At 45.3% G+C, this 17,103-nt stretch overlaps 1 protein-coding gene across 1 annotated transcript in view; it reads right to left on the bottom strand.

Annotated features, from left to right (window-relative positions):
- The window catches only part of ATOH8 (atonal bHLH transcription factor 8), a 96,062-nt gene extending 85,506 nt beyond the window's left edge, over nucleotides 1-10,556 (bottom strand). Inside the window, exon 1 of the mRNA XM_082243215.1 lies at nucleotides 9,950-10,556. Coding sequence (XP_082099341.1) covers nucleotides 9,950-10,510 — 561 coding nt within the window. The 5' untranslated portion in view covers nucleotides 10,511-10,556. The remainder of the gene's footprint in view (nucleotides 1-9,949) is intronic.
- Nucleotides 10,557-17,103: the final 6,547 nt, after the last annotated feature.

The raw sequence follows: 17,103 nt of genomic DNA, 5'->3' as shown, positions 1-17,103 counted from the left end.
TCACCGCGATTTCCGCCTGCCGAATCGCTGTAACATCGCGCAAACAGAATGGCGGGACGTATAACGCACAAAAGAAGCTCCTGTACCTTTTTGGGCGCTATGCATCCCGTGATTCTGTTTGCATGATGTTACCGCGATTCGGCAGGCGGAAATCGCGGCAACATCGCACAGCGTTTGGGGTGCTATTGCAAACCACGGGCATCGCACAGGCGTCCCGCGATTAGCAAAGATTTGCAATAGCACCCCAAACGCTGTGCGATGTCGCCGCGATTTCTGACTGCCGCTCCTCCTGCGGCCTGCCTCCCGCCGTGTCTAAACACAGCGGGAGCGCGGCTCCGGCAGGGGGCATGCGCCTCCGAAACCACATGCACTCCAGTTCACGTAGTACTACGTGACTGGACGCAGCTGAACTGCCCTGCCGCAGTAATATTACGGTGGGCAGTCGGCAAGTGGTTAAGGAACCCTTGAAATAATTTTAGGCCCTGGGAACCCCTTGCTAAAACATAATAATTGGGGGTCAAAGGGAAAAATGGCCATTACATTGGTGGTCAGTGGAAAGCATGTTCCCCTTACAGAAAGCTAAAAAGATAATTGGTTGTCATGCATCTGGCTCTGCAAATTGGACTTATAGCCCTGGAACTGGACCTGAAAGTATGAAGACATCATCAGATGGGAGGTCAATCAGCCACAGCCCCGGGAACCCCATCTCCATAGGAACCATGGTTGGCGATGGCTGATCTAAATTTCCCAAATCTTAAAGAGAAATTTCACACTTCCACCATATTTTTATTTTCTTCCCCCGCTTACATGATGATGGGATGGCCACACTTCAGATACTCACCCACAGTTGTCCTCCTGAGATCCTCTTCTCTGCAGCAGCTGCTGCCAAGTCCCACTCCGCCATGTTCCTCTCTGACCTCATCAGGAGGCTGCATCGGTGTTCTGACGAAAACTTTATCTTGCCTAGATCTCCAATCACGTTATTTCCGGTGAGTGTACACCAGGAATAATTGGAGATTTTGACCACTTGGGGTTTTCACACAACTTCTGGCTATAAGTAGTGGAGATTGTTAGTCCGCCCGCTAGCGGACTACCAATCTGCACTAATTATAGCATCTACTGGAGTGTATAGGCTGCCAGAAGTTGTGTGAAAACCCCAAGTGATCGAAATCTCCAATTATTCCTGGTGTACACTCACCAGAAATAACGAGATTGGAGATCTCGGCAAGTTGGAGTTTTCGGCAGAATACCGGCTCTTTTATGTTCTGGTGCAACCTTTCAATGACGCACCGCCCCCGGTAGTGAATAGGATGACCTGCAGGGCTCTGAAGACTTTCATGGGATATGAACACCAAATATCCCAGGAGGCACTGGGGACCCTGACACCATTCCCTAGGTGATTGATGGATAAAAAGGGGAGGGGCGCACAAAAATAACCCAAAAAAACACGATAAATGTGGAGCGGAGGGGGGCCGAATGGAGGGGAGCCAAGTCAGTTTAAAGGGTGAAGATCTGCTTTGGGCTGGCCATACACTAGTCAAATTTTGTTCATAATGTTTCATTTTAAGAACATTCATTTGATTTTTCCAGTTGTTTGTGGGGTCAAATTGGCGCTCGTTTTTGACCACACTAATGAGAAAATCTGAAGGAGCAGGATGGAAATTTGTTCTCGAACAAACAAATTTCTGACAGTGTATGTGGTTTTCGTTCACAAAATCACATTTGTTCTAAAATAGAATGTTAAAAGGCAAACACATTTTTAAATGACATTGGTCCAGTATCTTTGTACGAATGTTTATTTGAATATATACTAGAGTATGGCTAGCTTAAAGCCCAGCTCAACTACAGATTCCTGACACCGCAGTGGGGACTCCTGCAGCCAATGTGGGCACCTCTAGCTCACGCCCTACTACATCTGTGTGATTATTTGTTGGTTTTAGGCTCGGCTCACACTGCCATGACTTGGGGTCCAACTTGTGAGACCTCAAATCGCGTGACATGTAAAATCCCATGTTAGTTAATGGGAGCACTACTGAAGTCGCTTCGGCTTTAGAAAAAGTTCCTGTACCACTTCAAGGTGACTTCTACCCAACTTCAATTCTATACTTCTATCAAAGTAGTACTCAAGTCGCCAGGAAGTTTTCTGGCAAAGTCGCTCTGCCGGTCGCAGCAATGTGAACCAAGCTTAAGTGGTCCAAGTATCAGATATATTTTTGTTAAAAGTAGCAATTTTAGTAAATTATTACCTCCCAAAGAGATCAAATTACTTCCTGTGACAATGCCTTCTCCAGCTTTTTTTTCCCCAGAAGCATAGCCCATCCTTGTTCCAGCTTTATCCAGGGTCAGCATCCCTTTTCTGAAATGCTGTCTCAAAAATAATGTAATTATGTAAATCTTAGCGCCTGTGCAGGTTCTTGGCTGTGTTCACAAATGTCTAACATACATCAGCCTCTCGTCTTGGGACTTGCTACAAAGTTACTATGGACAGTCTGATCCCTTAAGGAGAGGACACTTAGGCCCCTTTCACACAGGCGGACCATTCAGATTCGCCTGTCAGTTTTTTAGGCGGATCTGAACGGATGCCCCATGCATCTCTATGGGGCATCGGATGTCAGCGGAGACATGTCCGCTGACATCCGATCCGATCCGTCAAATCTGGATGGATGGAAACCCTATTTTCCATCCGTCCAGCGGATCAGATCGGATGGGATGAGAACGGACAGACGGTCCATTCCAATCTGATTCCCCCATAGAGATGCATGGGGACCTGACAGCTCTGTCTCCACACACAGCACGGAGAACAGCTGTCATCCTCCTGCTCAGCGGGGGATCGGCGGATCGATCCCCCGCTGAGAAAAATGGAGTCCGCCTGACGGACTCCGTGTATGAAAGAGCCCGTAGGAAGTGACTCTTCCTGCCTGCAGCAGACTGATGACATCAGCTTAGCCTAGGCCCAGGACTGGAGCTAAAGGAAAGCTTTAGGTAGGGAGAGCTTTTCTGGATACAGTTGCAATATATTGAGACAAGTCAGGAATTTACACAGAAGAACTTTCAGTAAAGTTACCAAAAATTCTGAAGGTAAAAGTCTAAAGTGAAACTCTAATCCTGGGGAAGGGTTAGATCCCCTGTTACCAAAACCAGAAGTGGGCAGCAATCACCGCAGTGTAGTCATCAGTAAAACCATAGCGGCCTTGCTTCATTTCATTTATAAATGAACCACTTCTGGACCAGGCCTATATCTGACACTTGTTGTTTACAAGCTAAAATCATTTTTTTTGCTGGAAAATTACTTAGAACCCCCAAACATTATGTATATTTTTTTTAGCAGAGACCCTAGAGAATAAAATAGAGATCGTTGCAATATTTTTTATCACTGTATTTGCACAGCGGTCTTAGAAACGCAATGTTTTTTAGAAAAAATACATTTTTTGAATTAAAAAATAAAAAAACAGTAAAGTTAACCCAATTTTTTTATATAAGGTGAAAGATAATGTTACGGTGAGTAAATAAATACCCAACATGTCATGCTTCAAAATTGCGCACGCTCACGGAATGGCGACAAACATTGGTACTTAAAACTCTCCATAGGCGACATTTCAAAAATATCTACAGGTTACCAGTTTAGAGTTACAGAGGAGGTCTAGGGTTCGTATTATTGCTCTCACTCTAACGATCACGGCGATACCTCACATGTGTGGTTTGTACACCATTTACATATGTGGGCGTGACTTGCGTATGCATGCGCTTCTACGCGCGAGCTAACGGAGACAGGGCGCTTTAATTTTTTTTCCTATTTATTATATCTCTTATTTTTACACTGTTCTTTAAAAAAAAAAAAAATCACTTTTAGTCCTATTACAAGGAATGTAAACATCCCTTGTAATAGAAATGAGCATGACAGGACCTCTTTATTGTGAGATCTGGGGGTCAAAAAGACCTCACAACCACACTAAAAAGCAGAAAACCACACAAAAAAAAAAAGTAATTTTTTTCTCATGATGAAAAAAAATAAGCTCTTTAAGGCCGTTGGGAGGAAGCGACGCTCCAGACCTCCAAGGCCATAGAGTGGAGTGGGGCCATCTTGCCCTCATTCGACTTCCTGCCTGAGAAGAGAGTGGACTGGATTGCTTTCCCCCCTACCGAAGAGTCAGATGATCGGGGAAAATTACTGGGAAGTGGCGGGGGGGGGGGGCAGCTCTCCTGCTGCCCATAAAGGTGAATCCACCGCTGGGACCACTCTTATGTTAAAGTGGACCGCCCGCAGTTTAAAGAAAATACGGGGGTTATGCCAGCTATCTGCTGCCATAACCCCAGTAACTAACATCAAAGGACCAATGTAAATACAGGATGGGCGGTCCGTAAGTGGTTAAAGTGGTTGTAAAGTTTTTTGTTTTTTTTCTAATAACAAACATGCCTATACTTACCTGCTCTGTTCAATGGTTTTGCTCAGAGCAGCCCCGATCCTCTTCTTCTGCTGTCCCCTGCTGGTGCTTCAGGCCCCTCCTCCTCATTGAGTGTCCTTCCATGGGGGCACCTGTGTGTGCTCGCTCCCGAGTCCCGCTGCTATGTCCATTGACACAGACAGTGGGACTCGGCCCTGCCCCTTGCATCACCGAATTTGATTAAGCGATTGGCTCCTTCTGCAATCAATCTGTCCAATGAGGAGAGAGACAGTGGCGGGAGCCACTGCACTTGTGCACATCACTGGATCAGATCGGGCTCAGGTAAGGAAAAGTCTAGGGAGCAGCTTCAGCACAGAAGGTTTTTCATCTTGCATTGAATACATTAAGGGGAAAAGCCTTAAGTGCCGGTTCACATTATTGCGTTTGCAGAGATCGCATGTAATTTGGAGCGCACCGCTCCTTCATTACATGCGATCTCATGTGCGGATTCGCACTGTATCCGCACAGGACCCTTTTTTTCAGCCGCATCAGGATCGGATCGCACAGTGGTTCACACTTGTGCGATCCAATCCTGTGCGAACTTTCAGATCGCGCTGCGATATGCGATCAAACTGGGGGTGTCGTTAACATTTAATTGACACCCCCTGCGTATCGCATATGGCAGTGTGAACTGCCAGAGGTGCGGATGCGATGCGGGAAAAGGCTGTGAATTCGCAGCCTTCCCGCATCGCACAAGTGTGAACCGAGCCTAAGGCTTTAGAACCACTTTAAAGAGGAATTTCACCTGAAAAGGGAAGTTCTGCTCACCCTTTTCAGCAACCTCAGTCACTTTTGGAGGATTTATTTATTTTTTCCTATTTCCGCTCTGCTTACCTAGGCATGCAGAGCAGAAGTAGTTTTGCAACAGCTGGAGGGCCACAGTTTGCATATCCCTGCTATATAGTAACCATCGCTATGGGGTACTGCTCTCTACCTGTGCTCCTAAATCATGCATTATAGCAACCAAAGTGGCACTGCACCCGAGATCTGCTGATCGTGGGTGCAATTATTTTCAGGCTTGCGTTTTTTTTCCTACAAAAGTATGTGCATTTATTATTTTTTCCTAAAAGATGAACTTAGCCTTTAATATACAGATTGTGGACAGCGAGGGTGGAGTTAGACGTGCATCTAAGTCTCTCTTTCCTCTGAAGCCTGATCTGCTTTTGGATTGCACTTCAAAGGCTCCTGCCAGGTGGTGAGGAAGCAATGCAACGCCTCCTTACCGCCTGGTTTAATCCCATTTTTTTCAGATAAATGCGGCAAAACCGTGTGCACTGCATACAGCTGCAGGGCACCAGCAATGCTTCTCCATTTACATGAATGTGTAGCATTCGGCAGGCTTGCCGACCGCTACATGTCTGGTAAACTTTGCCGCGGGCACAAAGTGAAGCATCGCGCCTGTGCCATGTAAACACCCGTACGCTGCCTAATGCAACTTAAAGTAAAAGGGGGGGGGGGGGGTTGGCGGGCATTTTTCTTCCATTAGAGCCCTCTGTAATCAATGATGGTGAGTCCTGTAACGCCTTGGTCCTCAACCCTTGCCTACAGGGCTCACTACCAGGCCAGATTTTCAAGATAACTGAAATACATCACAGGTGATATAATTTGCTGCTCAGTGATTGCAGTACTCTAGTCTGCATCTCCCCAAGGTAATACCTAAAATCTGGCCTGTTAGTGGGCCCTGTAGGCCAGGGTTGAGGACCACTGCTGTAACGCACAGCAACCAATCAGAAGTCAGATTCATTAGCTTCTGCAGTGAGCTGGTTAAATATCAGATTGCTGTCTGCACCGCATTACTAAATAAACCTTATTTGAGCTTATTTAAAAGACCACCATTGGGAAAAAATATTCTGATATTGTAAATATACTGTACTGTAAATATACTGTATTTAATGTATGTATGTAATGATAGTCATCAATATATAGGATCCTCCTTCTTTTCCACATTTATATTTATAACACATATGCATTACCACTACAGGTGGGCCCTCATTATTATTATACATGCAGGGTGTATACATGGCCCTCATGCAGGGTGTACTCGCATATATGCATCAGCAGGTTCCCACTGTTCTGTGCTGAAAACCCAGTCCCAGCACCAGGACCGAGCTCTCACCAACAGCTCCTGGTCACCGTTTATGATTGAGAGCTGGAGGGAGGGGCTTTAAGAGTTCAATAAATCTTTATATTCTTTCACGCATGCCGTTGTCCAACAAAAGTGATGGAGGTTGGGACAAACTATAATGCCATGGGTGCTTACTAGACTCACCTTTCATTCCCAAGCATAACAAAACTCTGCAAAAACGTACCTCCGCTGCAGCAATGCAACATCCCTGATTGTGCCAAAATCTTCTTTCAGGTACAGGATCTTCCGGAAATTGTAATTGGCCAGCCCAGGGTGACATAACTCCTGTGCATGGACACAGGGGTACATTTCGGCACACAGAGCTATGCCAAGAATGCAGACTGAGCTGCACACGAGCATCTCAGTGTACATTTTACAGAAGACTGCAACCATAGGGGTGCGCGGGGGGTGTGCTGGGTGTGCCTGGGCACACCCTAATCACCCCGTGCATCAGGGCTGATAAGGCAGTACAGCCTGCCCTTCTGTACTGGGCCCATGTCCTATTAGTTCAAAAGGGGAACCGGCTGTACTGCCTTGCAGATACTAATCCTCTTGTTCCTTCCCCTGTAGTGCTGTGGGTTTCTCCTCTTCTTCCTCCCTCTGGGGGGATCAGTTCTAGAATCTGCTCCTCCGTCCTGTACTCAGTCCCTTTCTCAGTCTTAAATGTAAGACATCAGGGGTCTTTTTAGAACCCTGATATTTTACCAGTCCCCCCAAAAGGGCAGTTTTTAAAAAAAAAAAACAAACAAAAATGTGCAAGAAAAAAAAATGTAATAAAAAAAAATAAAAAATAAATAAATGAAAGACTCGTTGGGATGTACATGTCATTTCTGCCATGGCTGGGAAGCATAGCGTTGCGTGTACACCCCTAGCCTCTGCTGCTCTGCATTTGAGCTTTGGGGTGCACACCCTAATGTAATAGGCTGCGCACACCTATGACTGCAAGGGCAGGTACATTTTATTGCAAAAGAGAGAAGTCTGTTCAGAAATAAAAGCCTGCCTGCTGGCAATTTTTTTTTTTACTTTCTGGCAGCTTTAAAAAATACTGCAAGATACTCAAGCACTCCTGGCAGTAGTTTGTCTGAAGCCCTATCACTTTTTGGGTTCATACACACAGGCGCATTGGGCCAATGAACGTAGAATACGCCTGCATTTTGGTGCCCGGGAGCCACAAGTGTTGCGCACAACCACCAGTACAAATGAGTTACAGGATACAACTAAGCCCATGTATATGCTGGTACTTGGGTTTGCAACCCCCAATGCAAACTATCTGCATTTGGGTTCCAACATGAAGAAAGTCTGGCTGGCCGCACTTCCATAAAATCATCTTTATTGATATAAAATTTACAAAGACAATCCACAATGTAGAGATGAGGGAAATAGCATACAGCTAACGCGTTTCACGCCAATCTCGGTGCTTAATTAAAGTGGTTGCAAAGGCACAAGGTTTTTATCTTTATGCATTCTACAGAGGGAGCGGGATTGAGCCTTGGCTCCGTGTGTGAATGGACGCATAGAGCTGCGGGTCAGGAACGTGCCTGCTTGCTGTGGGGGCACCCTGGAGAAAGCAGGAGCCAGGAGCGCCTGTTTGTGACCTGAGAAGAGGAGGATCCGGGCTACCCTGTGCAAAACCACTGCCCAGAGCAGGAAAGTATAACATGTTTGTTATTAAAAAAAAAAAATGGACTTTAATATCGCTTGTACAATAATCAATAAAGGTGATTTTATTGACGTGCGGCCAGCTAGACTTTCTTCACATTGCCATTCCTGTGACGTACAGGGCCAGTGTGCAGTGGCGGTGGGATAAGTGAAGACGAACCTTAAGTGATATTTCACACTCTCCTATCTGCATTTGGTTTTACGCCTGTAGATACATATTTAATGAGGTTGAAAAAAGACACCAGCCCATCCAGTTCAACCCATGATGTGTGTGTGTGCTAACCGTACATTGTATATCCCTGTATGTTGTGGTCTCTAAGGTGCCCATCTAATCGTTTTTTGAAACTATCGATGCTCCCTGCTGATACGACTGTTTGCGGAAGAGAATTCCACGTCTTTACTGCTCTGACAGTAAAGAATCCTTTACGTAGTTTAAGGTTAAACCGCTTTTCTTCTAGTTTTAGTGAGTGGCCCCGTGTCTTATTGAATTCCCTTTCTCAATAGTTTGTTCCCTATGCTAGGGTCACCAGTATGGTATTTGTACATTGATATCATATCCCCTCTGATAAAGAGGCATTCGCGGTTGTACGCCTGTACACATGTGCGTACTTATGCTCAGAGTTGCATATTCCTTTAAACAGTCACATCCTATAATTAATTTGTATAAACAGGGGTGCGCAACACCTGGCTGTAAAGGTATTTGTACATTGATATCATATCCCCTCTGATAAAGAGGCATTCGCGGTTGTACGCCTGTACACATGTGCGTACTTATGCTCAGAGCTGCGTATTCCTATGAACAGTCACATCCTATAATATATTTGCATAAACAGGGGTGCGCAACACCTGGCTGTCAAATTTATTTTACGTTATATGGTCCAATACGCCTGTGTGCGTGAGCCCTTACTGCCGGTTCACACTACCGCGGCTTGTCAGGCGACTTGGTTGCCTGACAAGTCGCAGTCCATTCTGTGCTACGGGAACCGTTCTAATAGGAGTGACTCAAGTCGCTCCGACTTAGAAAAAGGTTCCTGTACTACTTTTGACAGAAGTTGGAGCGACTTGCATTGACTTCCATTATGTGAAGTCCCTGCAAGTCGCGCCGAAGTCGTGGGGCATGCTGTGCACCGCGACTTCACAGGTCGCCCCTCGAAGCCAGTCTGAATGGGCTGTTAGACTGCATGTAAACATGATATCATAGGAGGCATATGGAACAATACAAAATAAATAAACTAATAAATAACTAATAATAAAATAATAAATAATACACTAAACATACTATGTTAATATGCAATAACCACATACAGTTATCAGAATACAACATATTTAAAGCGCTGCGCAAACTGTTGGCGCTATATAAATCCTGTATAATAATAATAATAATAATAATTTCACGATATTGGTCCTTTTACAAGACAAAGTACAATCTAAGATGTAACAGCCCATGGCAACCAATCAGAAAAAATCTTTGCTCCATGCAGAGAAAAGGTAAAATCTGATTGGCTGCTCTGCTTTTACTATACTTTGCACATCATCGTTCCCTTACCTGCCATCAGTATCCTAGGACTTTTTTTTTTGCACGTTAGCAATGCTGTACATTACATTCTCTGATTGCTGTTTGTGTTATAAAATAAGCCCCGGGCTTGACGATGTGACATGTGCCATCCCACCCCAGCTCACTGTGACAAGGCGCTAGAAGGGGGGGACACAGAGAGCTCTGTACCTGCTTCCTGAGAGCCTCAAAGGCTGCACTGATGGTGTGCACTCTGGTTCTCTCCCTGGCATTAGCCAGCAGCCTCCTTGTCTGCTGGATGGCTTTGATCTCTGTAGAGACGCCTGCTGGCTCCCCCAGCCGTTTCCTAGGCGATGAGCAGGGCTCTGGGCTTCCGTTGTTGTAGGTGACTTGAGAGACTGACAGGTAGGAGGTCTCTGGGGGTCGCTGGCACACCACAATCCTGGAGGGCAGCCTCTGATCCCCGTAGGGCTTCGTCTCCAGGCTGTCGGTCGCCAACAAGCCCTTGTTCCCCGGGGCGGCTACGCTCCTCAAATCCAGAGCATCCTCCGCACCCTCTTCGGACGCCTCGTCCATCAGCTCGGCGCCGGGTCTCGGCTGAGCAGTCCCCTTTAAGCCGGAGTCCACTTTCAAGTCCACTTGAAAAGTTTGGTAGCCATTCATTGGCTTGATGACCTCCCTGCTCTTCCTCTTCAGCCTCTTGAGACTAGAGATGTCCTTGATGCAGTGGCCCTTCCACTGGGGATCCTCTAGGATCTGGAGGTTCCTCATGATGGACAGCGTCCTGCGGTGGCCACTCGGGGGAGTTGAAGAGATACCTTTTTTATTGGCTTAACTTGGAAGAGATGAAATAAAATTGCAAGCTTCCCAGACCAAGTCAGGTCTCCTCGCCCGGCATGGTAAGGACTGTGTGCCGTGCAAGTCAGAGTGTCATTTCATGTCCCTGCCGCATTGCCAACATTTTTGGGGAAGGCACACAGGGCTCCATCTGTGTTTGTTTAGCCTCAGCTTACACAGAAGCCCTGTTAGTGAGATCAGTCAGCGAGCCGCCTGTTACAAGCAGACTGCCTCACACAGCCAAAAAGACTTCCCTGCCCCAGCCACACAGATGAGCTGATTTAAAGGAGCAGGAAGCTTTCTTTTTTTTCACCCCCTCTCTTGCTTTCTCCTCTTCTCTCTCTCTCTCCAAAAGCAGCTGGCCTGCCAATCTCCTTTGTTCTGCTGTCTCCACGAAGCTGTTTCCTTTAAAACTTAGCAATGCCTGGAAAAAGAAAATGATACATGATATTATTTAGGAGAAGAACACGACCCACAACTACTTACTGTACATTATACAGGAAAAAGACGGCTTATACTTCATTGTCATTCATCTACTTAGATAACTGTAATAGAGGAAGAAAATAACCGAAGAAAAAGAAAGATAAGAAAATCCAAAGAGATAGATAGATAGATAGATAGATAGATAGATAGATAGATAGATAGATAGATAGATAGATAGATAGATAGATAGATAGATAGATAGATAGATAGATAGATATCTCCTTGACATTTTCCACATTTTTTCATGTTACAACCAAAAACGTTAACGTATTTTATTGGGATTTTATGTGATAGACCAGGGTTTCTCAACCAAGGTTCCCAGGGTTCCTCCTGAGGTTGCTGGGGGTTCCTTGAGCAAAGTCCAATTTCTGCCTCTCAGATAAGTTTCCAATGACACCATTGTTCATTTTAGCTATCTGTAAGGGGGAAATTCTTCCCAATCAGTGGCGGCTGGTGAAGTTTTTTAAGATGGGGGGGCGCAAGACCCCGCCCTTCTATTTTGACCCCTCCCATTTCTCAGAAGCCCCACCCCTTATAGACTCCATCCATTTTGTCCCCTGTATTTTGCTTGCGTGAACAAATTCTCCCAATATATCACATATTAAGGGGTCCATCAGTACTAGTATATCCCATAATAGGGAACAGGGGCCCTATTATGGGATATACTGTGAGAGACACCCTATTATGGGATACACTGACTGAGAGTGGCACTAACCCCACAGTACAGACCCCCTAGCACAAACCCCACAGTATAGACCCCCTAGCACAAACCCCACAATACAGGCCCCCTAGCACAAACCCCACAGTATAGACCCCCTAGCACAAACCCCACAGTACAGGCCCCCTAGCACAAACCCCACAGTACAGACCCCCTAGCACAAACCCCACAGTACAGGCCCCCTAGCACAAACCCCACAGTATAGACCCCCTAGCACAAACCCCACAATACAGGCCCCCTAGCACAAGCCCCACAGTATAGACCCCCTAGCACAAACCCCACAGTACAGGCCCCCTAGCACAAACCCCACAGTATAGGCCCCCTAGCACAAACCCCACAGTATAGGCCCCCTAGCACAAACCCCACAGTACAGGCCCCCTAGCACAAACCCCTCAGTACAGGCCCCCTAGCACAAACCCCACAGTACAGACCCCCTAGCACAAACCCCACAGTACAGGCCCCCTAGCACAAACCCCACAGTACAGGCCCCCTAGCACAAACCCCACAGTACAGACCCCCTAGCACAAACCCCACAGTACAGGCCCCCTAGCACAAACCCCACAGTACAGGCCCCCTAGCACAAACCCCACAGTACAGGCCCCCTAGCACAAACCCCACAGTACAGACCACCTAGCACAAACCCCACAGTACAGACCCCCTAGCACAAACCCCACAGTACAGACCCCCTAGCACAAACCCCAAAGTACAGGCCCCCTAGCACAAACCCCACAGTACAGACCCCCTAGCACAAACCCCACAGTACAGGCCCCCATTCAATGTAGTGACCAGCGTACATGCCCCCTTTCAATGCATTGACCAGCGTACATGACCCTTTCATCCATCCATCCATCCATGATGATATATATAATGATATCTGCACACTCTGGTCTGGGCCCGGCCCAGATATCAGAAAAGTGGGGTGTGTCGGGGCGCATTGCTCTGCGCCCCGATGACCCCTGAAGAGCGCCAATCGGCGCCTCTGCTGGCCGAGGGTGGGGTCAAAAACCCCACCCCCCCATACCCAGCACACAGTCCGGCGCCCCTAGTGGGCAAAAAATTGACATTTTTTTTTGTGTAAAGGCAGGCGTCCCAATACTTTCGCTTATATACTGTATATCCACATCAGTCCCTGCCCTCAAGCAGCTTACAATCTAAGGTCCCCAACTCACATTCACACATACAGTGCCTTGCGAAAGTATTCGGCCCCCTTGAACTTTGCGAGCTTTTGCCACATTTCAGGCTTCAAACATAAAGATATAAAACTGTAATTGTTTGTGAAGAATCAACAATTGAGACACAATCATGAAGTGGAACGAAATTTTTTGGATATTTCAAACTTTTTTAACAAATAAAAAACTGAAAAATTGGGCGTGCAAAATTATTCAGCCCCTTTACTTTCAGTGCAGCAAACTCTCTCCAGAAGTTCAGTGAGGATCTCTGAATGATCCAATGTTGACCTAAATGACTAATGATGATAAATAGAATCCACCTGTGTGTAATCAAGTCTCCGTATAAATGTACCTGCACTGTGATAGTCTCAGAGGTCCGTTTAAAGCGCAGAGAGCATCATGAAGAACAAGGAACACACCAGGCAGGTCCGAGATACTGTTGTGGAGAAGTTTAAAGCCGGATTTGGATACAAAAAGATTTCCCAAGCTTTAAACATCCCAAGGAGCACTGTGCAAGCGATAATATTGAAATGGAAGGAGTATCAGACCACTGCAAATCTACGAAGACCTGGCCGTCCCTCTAAACTTTCAGCTCATACAAGGAGAAGACTGATCAGAGATGCAGCCAAGAGGCCCATGATCACTCTGGATGAACTGCAGAGATCTACAGCTGAGGTGGGAGACTCTGTCCATAGGACAACAATCAGTCGTATACTGCACAAATCTGGCCTTTATGGAAGAGTGGCAAGAAGAAAGCCATTTCTTAAAGATATCCATAAAAAGTGTTGTTTAAAGTTTGCCACAAGCCACCTGGGAGACACACCAAACATGTGGAAGAAGGCGCTCTGGTCAGATGAAACCAAAATCGAAATTTTTGGCAACAATGCAAAACGTTATGTTTGGCGTAAAAGCAACACAGCTCATCACCCTGAACACACCATCCCCACTGTCAAACATGGTGGTGGCAGCATCATGGTTTGGGCCTGCTTTTCTTCAGCAGGGACAGGGAAGTTGGTTAAAATTGATGGGAAGTTGGATGGAGCCAAATACAGGACCATTCTGGAAGAAAACCTGATGGAGTCTGCAAAAGATCTGAGACTGGGACGGAGATTTGTCTTCCAACAAGACAATGATCCAAAACATAAAGCAAAATCTACAATGGAATGGTTCACAAATAAACATATCCAGGTGTTAGAATGGCCAATTCAAAGTCCAGACCTGAATCCAAACGAGAATCTGTGGAAAGAACTGAAAACTGCTGTTTACAAACGCTCTCCATCCAACCTCACTGAGCTCGAGCTGTTTTGCAATGGGCAAAAATTTCAGTCTCTCGATGTGCAAAACTGATAGAGACATACCCCAAGCGACTTACAGCTGTAATCGCAGCAAACGGTGGCGCTACAAAGTATTAACTTAAGGGGGCTGAATAATTTTGCATGCCCAATTTTTCAGTTTTTTATATGTTAAAAAATTTGAAATATCCAATAAATTTCGTTCCACTTCATGATTGTGTCCCACTTGTTGTTGATTCTTCGCAAAAAACTACAGTTTTATATCTTTATGTTTGAAGCCTGAAATGTGGCAAAAGGTCGCAAAGTTCAAGGGGGCCGAATACTTTCGCAAGGCACTGTACTAAGACCAATTTAGACAGGGGCCAATTAACCAACCAGAATGTCTCAGGAGTGTTGGAGGGATATGGATTACCTAAAAGGAAGTCCCATGCAGGTACAGGGAGAACATACAAACTCCATGCAGCTCGGGGCCATGGTTGGGACTCAAACCAGCAACCCTAGTGGTGCAGGGTGGAAGTGCTAGCCACTGTGGAATGGAAGCAGGTAGAAAGCTATCCAAAGGAAAAAAAATGCAATCATAAAATAAGACAACTCTAAAATTGGTTGTCCTACTGTCCTATCTTACCGCATCAAGTTCATCAAGTTCAAAAAGGTGGACCTAAACCTTGACATTCTATATTGCATTTGAACTGTACGTTCAATATTGGGTGACCGAAGCCCTAAACAGATTATAAAATGCATTTTTGTTGCCATGGCCGCTATTCCAGCCAATTCTATTTCAGCATAAAAGACAGGAAAGCCTCCAGAGCCGGACCTGAGAAATGCCAAGGCCAGCTATTCCGAGGATCTCACTCCCATAGACAGGAAGTAGCGGAGGACGGTGCACAAGTCTTGTCTGCCATGTTGGTGTCTGTGGCTCAGCTGCGGCTTTGAAAACAGAAGACTTGTGAAATGTTGAATGGGAGGGCGTGCTGCAGACATTTGATTAGAAAGTGCTGAATGATAGGGCTTGGCATCCATACAAAAATGTGAATGGAGAGTCACCAATAGGGGGCAGCAGATCGGGGAGGATGCAAACTAGTAACAGTTGAACATGTCTTGTAATGCAGAAATGTTTCCCGTGTGGGCTTGTAATGCAGAAAAAACAAATCCTAAAAGCAGAGTATTGTCAGAATGAGCAGAAGTATAGATTATTCTCATTGCAAAGGGTAAGCAGGTAATATGTACTGGAGGACCAGTATACCCTGACTGCCCCCTACTTCAGGTCCCTTACTGGGACAGCACTGATTATACAGTCCCAGTGTTTCCTGACCCAAACAGCACAACTAAAGCTGGCCACTCACTGATAGATTCTCTTCATTCAGACTGCATACTAAAAAAAAAAAAAAATGGATCAGATTCCTCCATCCACGCTATACAGCACGGAAGGATGAGTCTGCATTGCCGGCTATAGAATTGTGACACAGGGGGAGATTTACTAAAACTGACACCCTCAGAACCCAGTGCATCTCTACATGGTAGCCAATCAGCTTCTAACTTCAGCTTGTTCAATTATCCACTCCGGAAGATTTACCCCCCTTCATGACCAGGCCATTTTTTGCAATACGGCACTGCGTTACTTTGCCTGATAAATATGTGGTCATGCAACGCTGTACCCAAACAAAATTTATGTCCCACAATAGAAATACATATATATTTTTTTTTGGGATATTTATGTTTTATAGCAGAAAGTAAAAAATATTGTTTGTTTTGTTTTTTAAATTGTCGTTTTGTTTTTACTATAAACAAAAAAACAACAACAATTTAAAAAAAACAAACAAACAAACAATATTTTTTTACTTTCTGCTATAAAACATATCCCATTAAAAAAAAAAAAATAATTAAATGTCTTTATAAATTTAGGCCAATATGTATTCTGCTACATATTTTTGGTAAAAAAAAAAAATCTCAATAGGCGTATATTGATTGGTTTGCTCAAAAGTTAAAACGTCTACAAACTATGGGATATACAGTATGCTAAAAGTTGTATTTATTTTTTGTATTTATTTTTTTACTATTAATGACGGTGATCATTGACTTATAGCAGGACTACGATATTGCGGCAGACATTCTGACACTAACTGACACTTTGTGGGAACCAGTGACAAATACAGCAATCAGTGCTAAAAATATGCACTGTCTCTGTACTAATGACACTGGCTGGGAAAGGGTTAACACCTAGGGTGATCAAAGGATTAAATGTGTGCCTAGCCAGTGTTTTGGTGTACTGTGTGAGGGGGTTTCACTAGGGGAAGTAATGGATTTTATTTCCTGCTTTGCGGGGAAGGAATATCTATTACTTCCCCGCTGACAGGACAGGGCTCTGGCTTGGTACATAGGCAGGGTTCGGTCCTGTGTGAATTCCGGACAATCAGCGGGTGGCGGCGGTCATCCATTGGCCGGTGCCCTCTGATCCACATCTGTTGTGCTTAGTCACATCACAGCCGGTGTTCTATATCAGAATATCACTACGTATCCGATTCTGTAACTGGAAGTGACTTTGGACGAGAAGAACTTACTGCGCTTGCGCCATGCGTTCCAGCATGGCCACTATGCAATCCAATAGGGTTCCTAATGTGACACAACACGAAGCAGAGGCGGACGTCTTCCTGCACCCACACAAGTCTTGAATTTTACATTTATTCCAGCAGTAAACTCACCTTATATACTGAAATGGACTATTTCACCGTGACCAAGTGAAATAATCTATGTCATTATATAATCAGTTTGTTGCTGAGCAGTGCGGGGTGTACCAAGATGGCTGTCGCCACCACCTACCTGCAGGTTTCTCGCTATATTTACTATAAGACCATAATAATACAAATG

This window comes from Pelophylax lessonae, assembly GCF_965119305.1.
Source record: "Pelophylax lessonae genome assembly, chromosome: 1".
NCBI lineage: Eukaryota > Metazoa > Chordata > Amphibia > Anura > Ranidae > Pelophylax > Pelophylax lessonae.
Note: the sequence above shows the minus strand (reverse complement) of the source record. Positions and strands in the feature narration are given on the sequence as shown.